At 43.6% G+C, this 20,490-nt stretch overlaps 2 protein-coding genes across 7 annotated transcripts in view; one reads left to right on the top strand and one right to left on the bottom strand.

Annotated features, from left to right (window-relative positions):
- LOC125770840 (uncharacterized) overlaps positions 1-20,490 on the bottom strand; it is a 47,319-nt gene that overhangs the window by 12,172 nt on the left and 14,657 nt on the right. For 2 of the 6 annotated variants that reach the window (XM_049440855.1, XM_049440856.1), the window contains exons 3-7: positions 17,164-17,278; positions 15,775-16,341; positions 14,789-14,940; positions 7,014-8,330; positions 2,587-2,789 (exon numbers count right to left, since the gene is read on the bottom strand). In XM_049440855.1, the coding sequence (XP_049296812.1) occupies positions 2,587-2,789; positions 7,014-8,330; positions 14,789-14,940; positions 15,775-16,327 (2,225 nt within the window). In that variant the 5' untranslated portion in view covers positions 16,328-16,341; positions 17,164-17,278. The other 4 variants (XM_049440858.1, XM_049440857.1, XM_049440859.1 and 1 more) reach the window with 4 other exon arrangements.
- On the top strand, positions 18,140-19,724 carry LOC125770844 (uncharacterized). Its single transcript, XM_049440870.1, has 4 exons — positions 18,140-18,416; positions 18,541-18,677; positions 19,045-19,098; positions 19,194-19,724. The coding sequence occupies exons 1-4, from the start codon at positions 18,272-18,274 to the stop codon at positions 19,446-19,448; spliced, it is 591 nt and encodes a 196-aa protein (XP_049296827.1). The 5' UTR covers positions 18,140-18,271; the 3' UTR covers positions 19,449-19,724.

Genomic DNA, 20,490 nt, shown 5'->3' with positions numbered 1-20,490 from the left:
ATTTTTGAGTGAAAAATCAATATCTCCAAGCGTTCGATAGCGTTATGCGAGGAAGGGCGAATATTCTTCGTACACTGGGCGGGTGGCTGCGTCGAATCATGAAGTTCCCATCTTCTGGACGTTTTAATGAAAATTGAAAACGGAAATTTACTACCGTACACCGGTGACGATTAATAGCTTCTCATGGGCTTGGGTTTGTTATTAAAATGAACAAATATTCTAATCGCGAATAGGTAAAATGGTTGCGCAATTGCTACGACCGATCCGATGGCAGCGCCTAATGCTATCACGCGCGGATTTTGCGGTTATCATCACGTTGCACATGCAATCCAACTTTATGTCATTAAAAGTTTCCAATGAGCTACGGAATCCCGAACACGAATCGGTATTCTGTGTGACCTCTGTGGTGGCATCCGGTCCTGCGTTGCCACAGACGTGTTCCTTTATCATTCTTTCCATCTGTCTGGTATTCGTGTTTGCTTCTGTACTGACTCCTATACAATGGTTAGTAGCAACAAAAAAAGACTCATCATCGTAATTGGGCACAGGGAATCCTTTGACAGGTTAGACTTAGGTTAGACTCCTATCTGCCGTATTTGGAGATGCACGAAGAGAGTACCGTAATAAAAGGGCACCGCAACACGAAATCAATTTTACTTTGAATCATCAGTGTAAAAATGAAAATAAAAACATGTCAACAAACAAGGAAAGTCACACACAAAACGAGGATCGGCGCAGCACGTGGCGAAAGTAAGATTTTTTTCCCCCCTTTCGTGCAAGAAGTTGTGCTTCCACGAATTCGTGCTGGTAAGAAAAGGTCTTTGTCAGCGACAAATTGCAAAAGGAGGATGGAGTGATGATACAGTACTGCTAGCGTCCCATCTCTCCAGAGCATGGCAATCCAGAGCATCGATCGGTTTGGGTAGCTTCATTCGCTGTGAAATGAATAATGGCAACTTTATTCCATCTCATTTGCTGACATGTGAAAGCGTACGTTATAAACTTTACTGACTGAAGGGAGCACTGAAGAAGACGCTTGAAACTGTTTAGAAGCAATCCAGGAAGATTCCTGAAGTTGTCACGAACACGAACCTGTTACCATCTAAACAATGTAATTCGTATCAAGCCACCGAGCTTGCAGCACACAGGCAAAGATGGATTGTTTTAAGGACATTGCGGATCCCGATAACTATTGCTAATAAGATACATATGCGTCTCATCTCGCCCAACTGTTGTTTAGGTTAGATAAGGTTTTTGAGTGCGGCTGGAATCCAGACACTGGATGTTTAGATAAACACCAAATGAACGGCGAAGATGGTTTAATTTAGTACATCGTTTTTCACTTTCACTATTCACCGCTGAGTAGAAGGCATGCACCTGCCCACCTGGTGTAGAGGGGGGGGGGGGGGACGTTCGTAATGGTCACGTAATTAATATGAACTCAGTAATGACCCCAAGATCCAGAGGAAAGAAAAGCATCAACCACTGGCCTTGAACATCTTGCCCATGCTCCTGCGTGTCCGCGAACCACATTGCCAATTAGTCCGAAAACGGGAAGAAATGGCACAAAAAAAAAAAAAATGGCGGCAAAACGGTAAAAATACTTTGCTGTGCTGTTGCTTTGTAGCTGCTGTTTTGTAACAACATACGACCATACACAACCGGGGCGTGTTGATTCTTGCGAATTAACAAATTCCCGTGCTGTATTACCAGACCGACACGATGGCGATGGTCACGGTACAAGCGGAAGTCACAAGACAGGAAAAGAAAAGAAACTCATCCGACGGGGTCTGTGTTGAAACTAGAACGATACACACACACACACACACGATCGGATGCCCGGTGTAAATGTTTCTTTGTATCTTTTTGTGGGCATGGAGTCGGGAATTGGAAATTCATGGTAAAATGTTTATTTATCTACATCCAGCATCGTCGTGGGTGAGAGCTGGCCGTCGAACGTCTTCGGCGTGAGCATGGGGAAATTCAATTTCATTTGATGATCATACGGGCATATCCCACCATTCTTCGAGCCAATCGATCGAGATATAAATCGATCACGTACGTGTCTCTTGTTTTGCTACGATACGAGTGTGTAGGAAGCAGCTCTTCCGACGACGACGACGACGACGACGCGACCATGAAAACCGATGCCGAAAATCATGCCGGACAAGCGACAGTCCGTCTTTTTATGGACGTAGTTACTGGTGCGGTTGGAAATTTAATCAACCATCGTATCGTATCGTCGTATCGTCTTGACATGATGGAATTTTTCGCGCTGATGTCCGGTTTTCCGCCGAGTTCCCGTAAACTATTTAATGAATATTACAGCGTCAAACGGCGCAAGTAATGATGTTCTCTCGTTAAGATTCGGGCAAGGAACTCCCTAGCGGGCCGGGAAGTTGTACGGACAGTGCTTTATGTTTATGCGCAAAATATGCTTCAGCAAACCCATATTTTAACCACGCTCCGGATGCGAAACGAACCAAAAAATGTGAACCGCTTTTGTAATTGCTAAATTAAGTTGCAAATAGTGTTTGCCCTTGTGAGTCACCCTGCGAAACGGGAGTACAGCAACAAGCGACCTACCTCATCTCGAAATCCTTAATTTCCTCCGTAGTGAGCGTATTGGTCACGTCCAGCAATTGGCGCATGTGTTCCTCTCGTTGCTGTTTTTTCCTTTGCGTCGATTGTAGTTCGCCTTTCGTACCCTGTTCGCCGACGCTGATAAAGTCTCCTTCATTTTTCAGCAGAATCGTTTCGACGGATGTGTAGTCCAGACTGAGCGAGGGCTGTGAATGAAATGAAATGACAAAATAAGAAAAAAATCGTATTTCGAGGGCGAGACTTAAATGAGAGCAATCATAATAAAAAAAAAAGGTGAGTGGCAAATTTTATGCAACAATTTAAATTCCTGTTATTATGTTAAAAAAGATGCATATAAATAGCTTTTAAAAATGAATATCTTTCTGAAATTTTTAGCAAATATGTTCAGTTTAAAAATTTTGAACCATAACATCAAAACTGAATTTAAACCAAAGGTAGAAACCAACTTCCCAAATTTCCACGAATGGCACATGGCTCGTCTGTTCCTTTCGTACGTGTTCTATTTTTTTCTTCTATCCGCAATTAGTTGAAACTTAGCCTTGATATCTAAACCATCAAATCAGTAGCGCGATTGTCAATGGTAACGGCATTAATTAAGCTAAGGCTCGTAACTCCGCGCGGGGAACTTCACCCAAAAGCGGGCTGATATTTCAACGCCGTCCGTGCTGCTGCGTAAAACACTAATGAATGGGATAATTTTCTGCACGAATTACGGGCGTGATTTATTGCACACTTTCGCCGAATACAGAGCGGACAATTCTACAGGCAGCAGCCCAATAAATGAACCACTTTTCGGGGAGGGGGAGTCTTTTCCACGCGAACGTGACTTTACCGAAGCAGGTTCATCTTAGGAGCCGTCCGCTCCTTTAGCGCTTTCGTTTGTTTGTTTGTGTTTTTCCTTCCCATCGGAAACATTACGTGTATTGTGTGCTGATATGGTGTGTGACACCTCGTGAAGTGGCGGATCTAAAAGAGCGACCGGAAAGCGCCATCAAATAAAATTAATCAATGTCCTGAAGCGTTCCTCCTATAAAACATGGTCCACTCCATCTCGGACGCTCAATGACGTGCCATCTATACAGTTTTTCACGAAGCGTTGCTGCGTATCGGGGGTACGACTGTCCCAAATGTGGCCTGATTAAAACAGGAGACTCTGTCGCCGCTCACCGTTCACACAGCGTTTCTCGGACGGGGGGGTTCTTCGTTGTACATTGATCGTTCGCACATGTTTAATGCTCTCTCGCAACTCATTCACTGCACGCCCACGTAATGTTGGCCGTCCGCTCGTCAACGTACGACGGTGGTGGCCCTCTTAATGAAATCATCGACACTCCAAACGATGGCACACGACACCGTTTTGACGATACGCGCGCTGTCGGTGAAAGGAAAAGATTTGACGAATTTGGTACTCCACTCGAACCATCGCTATGTAGATTGGTGATAATCTAACGCAGCACTAAGCCGAAAGGAAGGGACCGTAACGATGGGAAGGCAAAAAGCCAATCATGCCACTCGGTGACGGTAAAACCATATGCCGCCTATGAATATGCAGGCAATGGCAGGGTGGGAAAACCCTTTAGTACCCACTTACTATCCTTTTTCGCAGAGCAGAGCAAAAACCAATTCGCAAACGAAAACAGCTCTTCTAGGAAGTGGAGTTCACTTCGTCGGTGCTGTGTTCATCGTATTCTTCTCGCTGACGTCTCTGTGATACTTCTGAGAAGGATGACTAATATTTTTAACCAATTTTCACTGTCACCGTGTGAACGGATGAACCGCAAATGACTCAGGCGTAATTTTCGCTACATTCGCGCGCGTCGTTTGTCGTCTAATGAAAACAGAAAAGCGAAGGAAACAGATTATGAGAAGCTGGTTTGGGCTAGCAGACAAGCAGACCCACTTTTGTTCCCGAACTACTCAACTTCTAAGATCAGATCTGGAACAAGTGTTTTTCAGTAGTCAGATAATGTCGAGGAAACCGTCATGCAAAGGATGACGAATAATTTTAAGCTAGAAAATACTTGGGCAACACTTCTTCCTGTGAACAAAAGCCACCACTCTGGCTGTAGATTGACAACTAAATGGGAGTGCTTCAAAGTGGTACAAGTAGTTTTAATTAAATTTATAAATTCATGATCCACGTACAACTGCTGTCCACAACCGTAGAAATAGATTTAATCTTGATGACATCATATAAACTGAGCGCGGATGCTGCATTCGTAATTTCTTGATGTTCGAAGGTTCGAGCAAACTATGTGGTTGAATTTATCCTTGCAACTAGAAACAAACCGTACCGCACACAGTGTCGCTTTCGAACTCCGTGTGAAGATGAAATGTAATCAAAATCCTTTCAAAATGGATTGCACTTTTTTCTTTACACTTCCACTACACTTTTTTTTTTGCAACACGTCATGAAACAGTGCGCCACACACAGCATATCCAAGAAACGTGAACCCGCCGATTCCCCAAAAAGGTCCTCCCATATCGACGTTATTGCACGCGGCATTTCGAACGACATTTTGCATGACCCGCTTCTGGTTTGATACGTGACGACTTTCGTGGGATTGCAGAGCGACGCGATTGGAAAATGCCGAATAAAACCGCACGTTAGAATCAAATTTCGCGAGTCCAACCGTGGTTCTGCCATCGTCGTTGCGCCAAAGAAGCGAATTCGATTATTGTGAATGATTGAAAAACAAAAAAAAAGGAAACCGTTGTGCCTACCGTTTGAAGAGTTCGCGAAAGGTGTTTAGCCTAAGTGTTCGACAAGAATGTGCGTTACGTGGGATTGAAGGTGAAATTTACGATCTTACGCTCACTGGACGGGAAATAACTTTCGACTTTTAAGAACTGCTAGGAATGTGTTTTATCTTTCATTGTTTGATGAAAAAGTTGAGAAAAAACTGATGGTAGTTTTTGGAAATGTTTGGAACACAACACCAGATTGACGAAAAAAAGAAAAACAAAACGGAGAAAATTTGAACACAACAATTTAGCAGATTCGCATTATTGACTCTTTTCAGACAAAACGTTTGTTTATGCTTCATACCATTCGTCGAAAAAATGCCAAAAATTGATTCAAAGAAAACAGTCCATTACGGTGACGTTAAGGGATGAAGCATTTTTTTCTTTCCACCCCATAGGTATGGATAAACGAAAACAACAGGAAATTTGGCGGAAGAGAAACAATGCAATGCGATAAAAATATACTGCCCCAAAGTACGGAACGGCAGGCGTGAAATATAAAATTACACATTAACAATCCGAAGGGGAATATTACAACGCAAAGCAATTCTAATCACCGGGTTGATTCGTGTTCGTGTTCCGGAAGTGGCGTTTTTACGTCGATTGTTTTACACTAAACAATACGTGCGTTTGTGCACAGCGGTGCAGCTAATGACGCAAACGCCTTTGCAAAGTGGCAGCCAACACGTGTCCTGCAAACATAAACATTGGTGTGTGTGTGTATGTTGTTTTTTGGATTAACAACAATATCCCAATAATCATTAAAATCCAAGGACGAGAGGAAGTATGGACGACTTTTTTTTCCGCTAATAGTGGCACAATATTATTTACACCCTATCAAGCCACACAGCGCGTGTTATTAAGCCACTTAAAAATTAAATTAAACGATCAAGCGTTAGACGTTACACCATTAAGCATTAGTTAAATAATACACACTGATGGACAAAGCATTTGAATGCTTCGACGCATACCTTTTGGTCCAAAAATTTGGTCACTTTCTTAATAAATCGATTCATCTTGGTACGGTAGAAAGTTGGAGTTATACTATCACGACGGTGTCAAACGTTTTTCGCCGTTTTTTTCTACTGTGATTGGTAACTTTTTAGGGCGGTGATATTGCAAACATTATCTTCTGTTTTGCACTACTGTCGCAAAAGGTTGGTGATGTTGTGGAAGATGTGCGTATTGCCGTCAGCACGTTCGCCGGTTAGCGTAAACAATTGCCAGATCGAAAAATTCAAATATTGAATCGAAGATGAGATAAACCAGCAGCAACCAGACACGGTAGCAACAAGGGATTGGGAAGGAGCGCTTAAAATAGCTCTGCAGAGTAACGGCCGTTCTCTGGAAGGCGTGAACCACTCTCTTCTTAAAGATCACTTCCAGCAGTGCTTCTCACATACGATAAAACACGGCAGAAGACATGTGTCTCCTTGTTGACTATACCGCAAAACACTCGCGACGAAAAACGATTCACACGCGTTACACAAAAACGTTAAGGCTCCTGGTTTTCACAACAGTATGAAGGATAAAAGTTCAACTTTTCCACACTCAAACACTCAGAAACTATGAACCGATGAACTTTGATGGGTTCTTTTAGATGATACAACAAAACGACACTCGTGCATGGGATAGAGAAAATTAGGACAGACAAAACTACGTACTTGCTGTACGACTATTGTCGCCCGCGGTTGTGTACAAACTGCTCCTTCCATCGGGTTTGGCGTAACATTTATAGCACCGGCGGCCAGTGCGCCTGTGCCAACGACTTCCATCGTACGGAGGCCACCACCACCAGAGGGCGCGATCGATGCCGGAGACGACGCACGCGCTTTGCCGCTTTCGCTCGTCGATTCTACGTTCGATGAGCCGGAAATTCCCGCAACGGAACAGCATGACGTTTCCGCGAAGTAGTCGACGCGTAAATCCGGAAGTGTACCGCAGCCTAGATGTTGTGTCGCTGCCGCTGCACCCCCAGACTTTGACGGCATCATGTCGAACTTGGTGGCGATCTGATCGAACTTGGAAAGCCGCGGATGAACGGTTGCCCCCGAACCGGACGCCGTGTGATCGTTTCGACGCTGGGGTGAAAATGCATCGGATGTACTCGCCATTCGGTTGCGCTTGGAAGGCGTCGCGTTGCGGTCGTTCGGTGTATCTCGGGTTTCCTGCTGCGATAGATAGGCGTACTGCTGAAAGATCGAATAATGATCGCTAAAGATCTCGGCATCGAACAGTGCTTTCGACGGTGACTCGCCACAACCAACGGCACCGGCAGTCCGATAGTCCTCGTCACTACGGCGATCGTGTTCAAACATAAGCTCCTCTTCTACGGCAAAACATTCCCGCTGGATGCGATCGTAATCAATTGCTTCCCGGTCGAATGGAAACATTGTTAGATCAGGATCATAGTTAGGATTCTTAAACTGTTTTCCCGATGCACCGGCGGACGTAACTGCAGCTGTAGCCGCTGCAACGGCACTGCCCGCCTGCTGTACGAGTCGTTCCTTACGAGTTTTGAAGCTATTCATTAATCGCTTTGGCGTGGATGTGGACGATTGTGTCGGTTCCACGAGTTGCTTCGGAGGCTGCGCTACGTCCGGAACGCGTTCCTTTGCTATCGATGCGCTAACGATCTGCTCCTGGGCAGATGACACGGTATCAACCGTGTTTGGAGAATGGTCGGGTGTGTGTTCGACCGAGGAGGGTGGCATTTTTGGTGGCGGACGCCTAACTGGGTTTGGTGATTCATCGAAGCTAAACATGGTTTCGTGTGTGCGGGCGAACGAAGCAACATCGCCACGGCTAACACCCCCACTGTACGTTTTCGGTGAGATGGGTGGATCGAATGGAAAGCGGGTTGCATTCGACGAAACCGGTGCTGTGCGTGGTTGTTGCACACGGTTTGCTGCTCCCGCATTGATTTTTGGCGATTCGCGCGGCGAAAACATGGGAGATCTAGGAGACATATCTTCCAGTTCCTGTAAAACAAAAACAAAACAAATGGGAATAGAAATTAGATTCATAAGGGTGGAATGGCAACACTTTTCAAATTATTCACTGGAAATTGGTACAAATTACGGGGCGTCTCCATTCAAGTGATAAAACACTAGGCGCCTCCATTGAAATTACAAAACACCATGCGCCTCCATCGAAGATTTTTATACGATAAAAACGAAAATTTTCAAAAAAGGTAAACCTGTGCACAGGTAAAGAGAAGAGCGTTACTTTCCAAAAGGGAGGTGATTTACATAGACGGGTTGAATAAACAATACTTTCACAAGAAAAGACTGTAACAAGCACTGACCGTGTCAAATTTGATTTCATCAAAGCGGTGTGCTACCATCGTTAAACTGGACACAAACAAGCGCCCTCCCCGTTATGTCATCTAGCGACTACTGCTCTCAAGACAAATTCTCTAGTTGCGGCGCTATTGTAGTTCAAAGCGGACAACCTACAATCCAGAAACTCCCACTAATTAGCGCACAATTTATTGTCCTCAAGTAAACATTCAAGCTGCTACTAAGGCGTTTGTGCGTTGGTCTGGAATAGATAAACGGGGATGGTCGAACCATTTTCCAGCCGGGCCGATTCCGAAGACGAAGTGCATGGTCAGCCGTGGACAAGGGAGAGGGATTTAAAACTCTGTCAACTGCTAACCGAGATGGATTCTCTCCTGCTCGGACATACGCACCTGAGTGAAATGAAGCGAATACGCTGCTACTACACAAAGTCGTGCCGCAACGAACCGTTTGCTTGTGCGCAACGTGTGCGAGTGGAGATTTATGACCGTTTTCACGGTTACAAAGGTAAAAGACCTTCCTCAAGACACCCGAATGAACGGGCCGGCAAAATAAAACCAAAACCGGTGATGACTACAGATGTGTGGCGGGATTGTACAGTGAACAAGTCGCAAGAAAAGATTAATTGCAATTGTTGCGTGTATTCTTCTTGCCTTTCAGCATCATACGGACCCGCGTACTGCTTGAGTGACATCATAAGAAATTAATTACTATCAAGATGCAAGATACGGCTTGTCTTCACCGTTAGTCAGCGTACTTCCGGCTCGAGTGGCTCGTTACTATTATTGCGACGATGATCGCTAGTGTTTTACTGACCATTATGGTTATTAATATTAGCACTATTGACATAATCCTCTTCCGCTAGAAACCACTCTTCATTTCACCACCATCACGGAAAATGGACCATTAATGGGAAAATGGTGCATGAATCAATGTGGGATATCCCGCCGCCACTAAAACCCTGTTGGACATTGGCCCCAATATGTCTGCTTCGGTATTCAGCGGCTCTCATTTATTGGCGCGAAAGAAGCATCGTTCGCAGTGAAGCGAACCACACTTTTGTCACGACCGTACGGCATATGGAGGCAAGAGTCAATAAAATTATCCATCCCGCTCGTCTTCTCTCTCTAGCAAAGTCATTGGACTTTTTGGCGTTGGGGAAAGGGGGAAGCGAGAACAAAGGGGAGGCAAAGAGGCGGTTGCTCTCGTCTTATCCATCACAATCGAACGCAACGCCGCAACCATTACACCAAAAACTCACAAGCGAACTAACGGCACACGGCTGACTTGCGATGACAGAGCAAATTGTTGTCCAAACACACGTCATGTCAGTGACAGGCGGACGACATCCAGCAGGGTCCAGGAAGAGTTTCCACATCAACAGCGTCGTGCGTACGTCTACAACGGGTGTACGATTTGATCAGCAGATCGCTGCCAGAGAGCGCGGGCCGCTTTCCGATAAATGTGTCTGCTTGTTGGCCAATGACATGGTTTGTTGTTTTTGCGATTTTTCCAACCGGTTCAACTGTCGCAGGCGGATGTTTTCTTTGTTGTGATTCCTAGCGATCGAGCAACGGTGGAGATCGTTGCACTAAACATAACAAAAAACCGTAGGCTGTGTTACGCTAGTGCTACACGTTACACTTGCATACAGTTGTCGTGTCTTTGGAAAATCACAAAAAGAGATTAGCAAAACCCGCATACAGAGCGACATTAATACATCGTGATGTTTTGCACGGAACCTTCCTTCCAGACATTTATTTGCATACGAAGCAATATGGGTACGGCAGGTGGCGAACTCGATGTACTTGCTTTGCATTTGAAAAACTGCACGAAATCATTCGTTACGGTGCGAAAAACAACTCACCCTGTTTTTTGTTAGCTTCGCTGGAAAATTTACAGAAAAGGAACGCTTATTTGCTGCAAGCAGACAAGCTGCAACATTATGCAGAAATTCTGCATGGTGTCGAATGCATGAGCGAATCTAACCGTAACTGTTTCTTCCAGAGGTACACACAATACGTCGAAATGCATGCAAAGTTCTGTCTGCTCTCGCCTTCCTGTGCTTAAAACAATACCATGCTACATGGAAAAAGTAAACTAAACACTAAACAAGTGTATACCGAATCATGAAATGGGGGAAACTCAGTATTACATATTTTTCCCTCCCATTACCCATTTTCTTCGACATGTTCGTGTTGGGCAACTTTCACGCATATAAAATATTGCCTTTCGTGTGTGTGTGTTTGTGCTCGGGCAGCCTCTTCCGGAGTGCCGCCATGGCATGCGAATCCGACGAACCAAACAAAGAGCATTATACAATAACAAAACAACATTTGTCTGCAACTCGTAATGAGACGAGGGCGATAACATTAAGAGGCGAGAGTGAAAGAGAAGGAAACAGAAAACACACACACACAGCATAAAACAAAGCATCACTCACTAAAATACGCCGCAATGCCGCCATATTGCCAGGAACATTACGGCAGCAAAGGTAAACGTATGAGGAGTTAAACCATTAACCAAACCCTCCTTCCAGCAAAGCAAAGCAAAAAAAAGGAAAACACATGTACGGCAAGGTAGACAGGAACAATAGCACACAAGGCAGTAAAAACCTGGACTTGCAGGAATGCAAAAAATGTACCATCGTCTATACAAATGTGGCATCTAATGTTGTCCGTTTCGTTCGGGGTCATTAGTGAGAAATGTTAGTGGAATGGAACAAAAACAACAACTATAGGTCGTAACGCACATTCAGGTACGCCTTTTATGCCTTTTTTTCAGAGCCACACTCATGCTCATGGAATGCAAAACGGTCAATGCGCCATTTCGCTTAAAGATTTACAAAATTCTCATTCTTCTTAAGAATGTGGATGAATATTTTTTAAATAAAAAGACAGTCTACAGTTTTGACAGCCTACATCGGATAGGGAGCAAAACCCTAAAACATCTAATTACATTAATTAACAAAAGCTTCACCGCTTCCATATCCTGCATTAGATGGAAATCAGTCAACAAGGATTGATCTTGTGCAAAAAAAAAGAAAAGCCGGAAACAAAAAAGAAAAAAAACACAACAAACGACCCTGCTTCAGTTGTTACGCCCGGATGATATGCCTCTTTTCTGAGGAGAAACCTTAACGCTTTCTTCCGTACGTGTGCGAGGGGTGTGTGAAGCAAGCAAAGTGTTGGAGAGGAAGTGTAACGCTTTTAAAAGTGCTCTGCCTTCATGTCCTGTGCTCTTTCCTTGCATAAGAATCAGAAAAGAGCGAACGATGTGACCCAGTGCGAGATGAAAATTAAATCAACCCCCTCAGGAGCAGTACCGTTTATGATATGGTCGCATCTGCACCAACATACACATTTTACTCCATTGTCCTTCTTCCCATGGGCGGAATTTTTTATTCCTTTTTTTTGTATTGTAATAAACTACATTTTCTTCTCTTTGTTGAACCCATTGATATTGCTATTAATGGTGAGAATCCTTTCCTGTTTTGGTAAATGCAATCATTTTTCTTAATTAACAAAGCCTTTTTAATTAGAACCCCGGCTGTCTCTTCCTCCAGGTATTCATCCACTCGTCAATTATGCCGTGTATTTGGAGAAATCATACAAGAAATCAGAAGATGCCGTACTCGACCGGTAAGCACCTTTACTGATAAATCACACCAGCCCAACGAGACAGATGTTATAGCCTCAACTCCACTATAAGTGGATTATTCAAGACATCTTCCCGTTCACCAAAAAGGTGACACGAACCTTCCATCTATCGGCATGGCGGACACTTACGTGAAGTGTGTTTCTGAGTTGGCAAAATTTTGACTCGGAAAACATTTTACGCTAAAATACGCTGCTGCTGAATATCGGCTGTTGTGTCACCATCATCCCTCGGAAGATGCCGCCATTGTCCTTCGCAAGGGACGGGCTCGGTTCTGGTTCTTAGGCGGTGGCTCTTTCTGCTTTTGACATTCTGCAGTCTATTTATTGGGCAAGCAACACGGAGGTACAGCAGACGTCTTGTTGATCATTGACGATGTTTAAACACGGCGGATATGCGGGAAAAACGCTATGGAAATGAAGCATTGGGAAATAGCAAACCAAAGCATTTTCCTGGAAAAGGACACCAAAGTATGTCTACCTTCGAGAGCCCGATTCACTGAAGCTAAGAATCCGGCTCTGCTTTGATAAACGATGATAAAGCACATCGCAAATGCTAGGAATGGAGGGAATACAGCACAGCATAAGACCCGTCCCCGGCCAAGCAGCGGCCTATCGATTGTGTTCTATTGCGTTTTTCAAAATTGGCCACACATTCATAAGGCATCGGGTTCAAAGGAAAATGTTGTTCATCAAAGCAGCACAACTTCATTGAATTTCAATAAAAGGCAATTCTGTTCTTAATTTCATCTTACCAGGGCATTCGCCTTCTAAAGAGAGTGACTTCGGTCTAGTACACCGAAGATCTTGGACCGATGGCTATCTGGCTACGTGATAAAACTAGTCTAATAAGCGCTTTTATTCAAGATATATCTTCATAGGTGATTAAACCGAAAAACGTGTCTAAAACCCACAACGCAGTCGAGTGTTTAAAGCAATTGTTAAAGCAATATCTTAACTTGTAAAATTAAAATTATCTCAACAACATCCATCACATTCAATTTAATATGTTGCAATCGTTTAAAAGCATACAACAAATCAATTTAATTCGAGGCCCCCCTCCGTGCCGTCGGTTCTTTTCTCGCCTTTCCGCGTGAATAACACGTGCCACGGTTTGCTGCGTGTTGTGCGCTATTGTAGCTGCAATTTTTCAAACTGTACATTACTGCTGTCGCCGTTGCTGATATGTTTACACAATAGTGAGATGAAAAATCGTGCCCGATCGCCACATATCAATGTTCGCTGCTAAAAATAACACACAAACATGCTAATTATAAAATGCCCACAGAGTGACGCTAGCTATTAATAAGATTGCTTCAAACATGCATCCCACACAGACACACAGACACGCACACTTCTGTGAAAATACATACGCAACGTGACTGGCAACTTGGGGCGAGAGAAACGTGCCACACCTTACCGGTGGATTTTGCATTCGAAGATGCATTTGGGGCGTCATCGTCCGTCTATGCGTACCCAGCTTAGAAATCGTACCGTCAACAGTTCTTCTCCTTCTCGGCAACAATCTCCTGACGGCACATTGCGGACGTGGAGCAGATCAGGCCGTTGGAGTATGAATGGAGGTGTCCGATGAGACCATTTCTCTAAGTTACTCAACAGTGCGCAAATGACGTCATAGACTGCGACTATCCAAGCATTACCAAGCGCGGCAAGATCTTGAACGGAGTGGAGTGTGTGCTGAGTGCTTTCTTTTCGGTACTTTAGAATTTAGGTTGCTTCGTTGCAGATTGCATACGATCGTCATGTGCTCACGTGCGTTGTGTTTGTGCGGCGCAAACGTTTTGGGTTCGAGTTGGACGTACACGGTGGAGCAACTGCGCAACGGCACCAAAAAAAAATGTATCGCCACACACGGATGTGGGATTCCTGAGTACCTCGTACGAAGCGGACTATGCCACTAAAATATTGATCATAATTGCAATTTCAATATTTACCAACCGCCGGTCTCTTTGGGAACCTTTCTGACGGTGGTTTACCTAGGGCGGGTAAACCTGACTCCCGCTACAAATTGAGATATTACGAGCTCGCGCGAGATTAACAGTCTATTCGCCTGCCATTGAACAACTGCTTAATGGGTAAGTGCAGTTCGACAGTTTGGGGTAATTGCCGAGAGTAACTGCATTCCATCGCAAAGCCGCATGTAAATGGCCACCGCCAGTGCCGGTTTCCGGGAATTCCGGTTTGAAAAAACCAGCAATTGAACGCCGTACAATAATGTGGGTCGAACAAAAAAAATGTGCTACAAACAAACGGAATTGACTGTTTTTTGCCCGAATTTGTTTGCAATGTTAATAAACTTTTTTTCAACTTTCAAGTAATGAGAAAATATAAACATTTTGTTTCGAAACGTATACGTATGATGTTTTCATAATTAAACACACATTGCGTACTGGGAATTGGATCATGAGCATGTCGTAATAGAGCACAGAACACGGAAAACTGTACCGTAGGAACCTTTACCTGATAGCTAATCAGTAATGGAGTGTCGGGTCCATTAATGACGGTGATGTTTTCATCCTCCTCATTGCCCGCTGTTTGGCTCAGCGCGATAATGCTGGAGCTTTCGTCCTCGAGCGAACTCAACAATGGGTCGCTTTGTCCAGAAACATCGCCTGCAAAAAGAAATACAATTTTTGTTATTAATACTCTTAAAAGAAATTTTGAAATAAAAAAAAACTTTTAAAAGCAATATTAAAAAAACGTGTTTTTTCCCCTCCGCTCAACATCTAACCAACACTTAAATTAGCGTCTTTAACTTAAATTAAATTGTTCTTTCATTATCGTTTCGATATCGTTTGTTTTTGTACTTAATGTACTTTTCGATATTGGTACCGTACAGCGAAGAGTAATTGTAAAGAATTATAAACAAAGCAAGACAAACGATGTTGCATCCTTCGCCATTTGCGGAATTTGCAAAGAAGACGCTAAAGAAAGCGAAGCGCTATTTTTCTCTTCCGTTTTGTATTGTGGCTTCCGATACATTCTTGCCCGATCACCATAGCCTACCCGCCGCCTTCGGTTGGCAAGCGAAATATTTGTAAACATTACTTTTAACTGGCAACAACCAAGCGACTGTGGCCGGTCTGGGATTGGATAAACATCTACGAAAATTTGCTCATAAATTCTTATGACAACTGAAGGGGCGAAAAGCGGGAAAAGTTTGTGTTTGGGAAGACAAATGCGTTGTTTTGAGGTATTTGCGACGTAAATTCCGTTGCTAATATTGAATGTTACATGGAATTGCTTTGTTTTTCCTTCTACATTGTGACTATTTGTTTAATAAATATAGAATGGTACATTGCCTGCAGATATTAGAAATTGTTTCTATATCCTCGAAAAAATCATTTTCTGTTTATAAACCCCTCCTTGTGCTGATAGGACGGCAAATTTCAATACGGTAAAAGGACTGCAGGTTAGCTGAAATAATATCTCAACAACTTTCGTACCTAGGTCTAGTGAATCGTTAGTCTCCGTGTCCGTTGTTGTCGTCACGTTGGTGATGTGCGTCGAGGCTGAATCGGTAGAGGTGTTAATGGTGGCTTCGGACGTTGTGGACGACCCCATAACGACTACCTTCGGCACGGTTGACGAGCTGGCGGCTGCGGCAGCAACAGCCGTTGCCGTGGTTGCTGCCGTAGCCGCCGTTTTGGCCGCTTTGCTTGCCCGAGCCGTCTTAAAGTAGAGTCTTCGTAGGGCGGACGTTGGTGTGGACGTGTGTGAGTGGTTTGCCTGGGACGCATCAGGTTCGGGACTGCCGCGAGCCGTTGCATTTGTCCGCCCGTGTCCCGGACTTCCTTGGTGTGGGGTGGATGACGCAGAGGATGACATCGTAGCCGTAGACAGTGCCATCGAGGTACTGGCGACAGCATCCACGATGGCGTGCGGTGACGATGATGAAGTGGTGGAGGATGTGGCAGAAGGTACAATGTAGTTGGCCGTCAAGGGACCGCAGTGGACGCTTTCAATCGGCTGCTGCGGCTGGGAAACGGACACTGTCATGGCATCGGGGGGCACTGTAAATCCAAACCGAAACGAGAAGAAAAGTTCTATATAGTACAAGTTTCGTAGTTCAAACAACTCAGTAACGTTGTCTGATACTGTCGAAAAAGTGCAACAGTTTTGCAGCTACGGATAGGAGGATGTCTCCAACTTTTATTAACTATTTGATACATTTAAACTTTATTGTTTAAACTAATTCCACAGTTAACTTGTGTTCGGTTGTGGTTTGTTGGTATAAAGTTCGTGTATGAAATGTCAACGGTATTTGATCTCCAAGGATTTCCCAAGGTCTGGCTTTATACCTCAGAAAAGGTAAAGAAAATTAAACCTGAAACGAGCACCTTTACACAGTCGTCAATCAGTAGAGTGACGGATTTTAAAGAACATTTTAGACGTTTATCCTTGAAACTAAGCGTTGAAGTTGATCCAATGTTCGATTTTCAACTCCAAATATTGCGAAACAAAAATTACTTGCTGAAAACCTGTACAGTTGCAGTGTAATACAAGTTTGTACAAGCGTGTTCACAATGTCCCACCAATGTTTGCAGTATGGGTTGAACTTTGTCCTATTTTTTGTTTGTTCTTGTTGAGCGTCTTATTCCCACTCTTCGCCCACTCGCATTCTAAGAGAACGTCTCATGGTACAATTCGTCCTTAAGTGCGTTCCAGGCGGAAGAATCAACTTTAAGAAGTATACTCACCGTAGAAAGTTCGTTTCCCTGGAGAGTAAAGGGGAAGTCGTTTACCTGGAACCAAACAATTCCGACAACCAGAACCAGCAAAAACCTGCGTGATGTCGCGTGACCTCACGCTTCAATGGCGGTAAGCGCTCTTACCTTTATTTTTCCGGGGCGTTGAAGGAGGTGGTGCCGGGGTTGGAGGCGGAGATCGGCAGTTATCTCGTTCTCGACGACATCGGAAGGGTGAGGAGGATCGTTCAACACTTTCAATCTGCAACAACAACAAAAAATGGAGAAAAGCCAAAATTGAATGATAAACCAATCAGCAAGGATCAATGCGCAGCAAAACACACCGTTTACGTTCGGTTGCCTCTATTGAGATGTATCATATCGAATCAATAAATTATCATTAGATTATCGCATTCAGACCCGCGTTACAGAATGGGGACGGATATTTCATATTTATAAAATTCGGGTGGTCAATACTGAGGTATCGACAATAATGATACGGTAGATACTTATTTACAAACTAGACCGGGCAGGTCTTTGGTGAAACAGCAGCTTATCTTGACATGACTAACAAGAGGGAAGAAATTTAATTTATTCTGAGTGTACGCCTTCAACACGACATATTACGCCGGAGAAGGGTAAAAGAGAACACAAGTAGTTCGCTGATGCTATCAATGACAAACTGATAACTTGGCCTGTCCTATTGCATTTCTACTGAAATGAAGTTTTTTTTTCTTCTCTCTTACTTGTACAGTGTACCATCCTATCTTATCGCTACCTTCTCACCAACTACTATCTGCATCAACATCAGAGGACAGTTTACAGTGCACTCTGGCAATGTGTTGTCACTTCAAGTAATAAATTTTGTAAACACTTCAAAATACACTGTAATTGGTGAAATTTTTCTACACATCAGTTAAGTTAACGTTAAAGTCAATGCCTTTCGAAACATGCCAGTATAAGTGAAAAGTTATACAAATCATTAGTGGATGTATTTCATCATCATTTCAACTACTATCCGAATATTTTGTAGCGACAACAGGTGTTACCCACTGTAGATATCGTCCCACTCCCGTGGTGATTCAATTGATAGTTTCTTGCTTTTACGGATCTTCCATGTTCGCATTCAGTGCAGCGTAGCTTACTGACCCATTCAGCGGTAGTAGTAGGAACTTAGTCTATTTCGAAACCATTCCCTACATACCTTAAACGGAACGGAACAGCGAGAAAAAGTACGAACACCAAATCAATAAAAATGTCAAGTCCTAGTGATGGTGTCGGTTGTCGATCGGGTCGATTTTTACTATTAAATAAATCGCTCTTTTCAATTACCGACAAAGCTGTCATGCTGATTCCAATTCTATTAATGATGATACAATTTAACACCCCTACGGTCGTAGGTAAGTTTCTGCAACAAATGGTAACGAAAGTGTGTCGATCTCGTAACATTAATTTACTTGTGTTATTTCTCCATTTGTGAATGCTTGTCAAAACTTGGGTTCAAAACCCAATTCGATCAACCAGCGTTACGATGCTATGCCTGTGGATTAACACAAACTTCCGGCGATGTGAGGTGCGTTACGGAGCCACAAAGCGTCGAGGGACAGAGTGTAGTCACCTGTTCCAGGAAGTACTGTACCATCACAAGGCAGGAGCTGGTGGTATGTACTATTTGTTTAACATTAAATTAACATTCAAATCGAACGACGACGAATCGAAAGAGCTTTCATGATTTCCGAAGCGTAAAGAAAACTGAAGTACCCCGCAAATGATTCTTTCGTCTTATTCCTTCACACTCGAGTGCTGTACACGTTTATCAACTCGCCCTACAACGCCATCGTACACAGTGTCATGTTAATGATTGTGTTTCTTTCCTCCAGTGTGGATTGTAACGTTGCGTTTACGATTAGCCTTCACAGCAACTTTGTGTAAAAGTCTGAGTGATTGGATGTCTTTCGAAAGGGTGTAGGCTGTACCCTGGCGTGAAGATAAACCATATTCACCTCACGTCGTTTTTTATTTTCGCAGGATCCACCTGGCAAACTGGTTACTTTCTTGAGAGGATGTGAGGAGAGCCCACTGGTAGATATCACTACTTTTGACATCATCGCGAATGATGTCGTTGCATATTCGCCACCACTAATTGGGTGTCGAATTTCACGCATTTTTTCCCACAGTATCTTGACGAAGTCATCGAAGATCCAACGTTCATCACCTACTATCGGTCTTGCACCACGGACTTGTGCAACAGCGGTGATGCGCTCGGTTCTTCCGGTTCCGCCCTGACCGGGCTCAATGAGGGAGCCTCCGATAATCTGCTCGTGCCGGGGTTACCCAACAGCGGAGTTGAACCGCTCGCAACGACATCTCCATTACTGCTGATCATTAAAATCGCATCACTGGCGCTATCGGCGGTACGCATCGTCGCGTAGAGCAGCGGCGCGTTCTTTCCGGCGGAAACGGGACAACCGGTCTGATGATATTAATGAGATTGGGTGAAGAATTGATGGATAAAAGTTCGATATTCATAATCTATTTTCCAAGCGAGCCGGTGTGTGCGTGTGTTAGCTACTGGTTGGGCATTTGCCGGCGAAAGCGAATGACTAAAGTTTACTTACTTAATGGAAGTTGTTAAATAAATAATATTCTTCTCTATGGGTTAAAAGATTTCGTCCCTAAAAGGGCGTACTGTATGTCCTAACAACAAACACATGGGTCTTTTTAGTTAATCGACGTAAGGATACCGGATACGGCCGCAAAACTAAAGACATTCGTCGCCCGTAGGATTAAACCATACCTTTTCCGTTGTTCAAGCGTTTAATGTTACGGAACTATCCGCTCGGTCATGCAGAATGTGATTGGGCCCAATTTTAGTAATTCCATTTTTAACCCAAAAAGGGACCCGTTGCTACATGTTTGTGAAAAACATGTCTACCGTGAATGAAGGTTGCCATACAAAAGTTTATCGTACATCCATCCTTACCCGGGGGTGGGAGGCAAAACAAAAGGATCCTATGATAACGAGAGCTTTTTACAGGGGGTACAAACAGCGAAATAATACTGCCTTTTTTTAATAATCCTGTCCTAATCCGGGATAAATGAAATAGATGCAAATTAAGGAAAAAAAATCTAGTACGAAACGTTATATTATCATTAATAGTCAACTTCCTTGCAACCATTCCTTTTAAAATGCGCCTGTTCGAGTGTATCTTTAGTTCAAAACATTCCTTGAAGTAGAAAGAAAAGTGATCTTCTTCAGTTTTATTTTAATCTAATTTTCGGATCTTTACACACCGAATCTTATTTCAGTACAATAAGTAACCGCTTCTTAGTAAGTAATAGGGAATGGGAGAAAGATCGATAGATAACACCAATGAAGGTAAGTGAAGAATAGAGATGGAGATAACACCATTCCAGCAGTATCATTGCAAACAAGCCTAAAAGCCACAAGACTCTCCATCGTGCCACCCACCA

Source organism: Anopheles funestus, chromosome 3RL (assembly GCF_943734845.2).
Source record: "Anopheles funestus chromosome 3RL, idAnoFuneDA-416_04, whole genome shotgun sequence".
Taxonomy (NCBI): Eukaryota; Metazoa; Arthropoda; class Insecta; order Diptera; family Culicidae; genus Anopheles; species Anopheles funestus.
The sequence above is the reverse complement of the archived record's forward strand: the minus strand, read 5'-3'. Positions and strand labels throughout refer to the sequence as shown.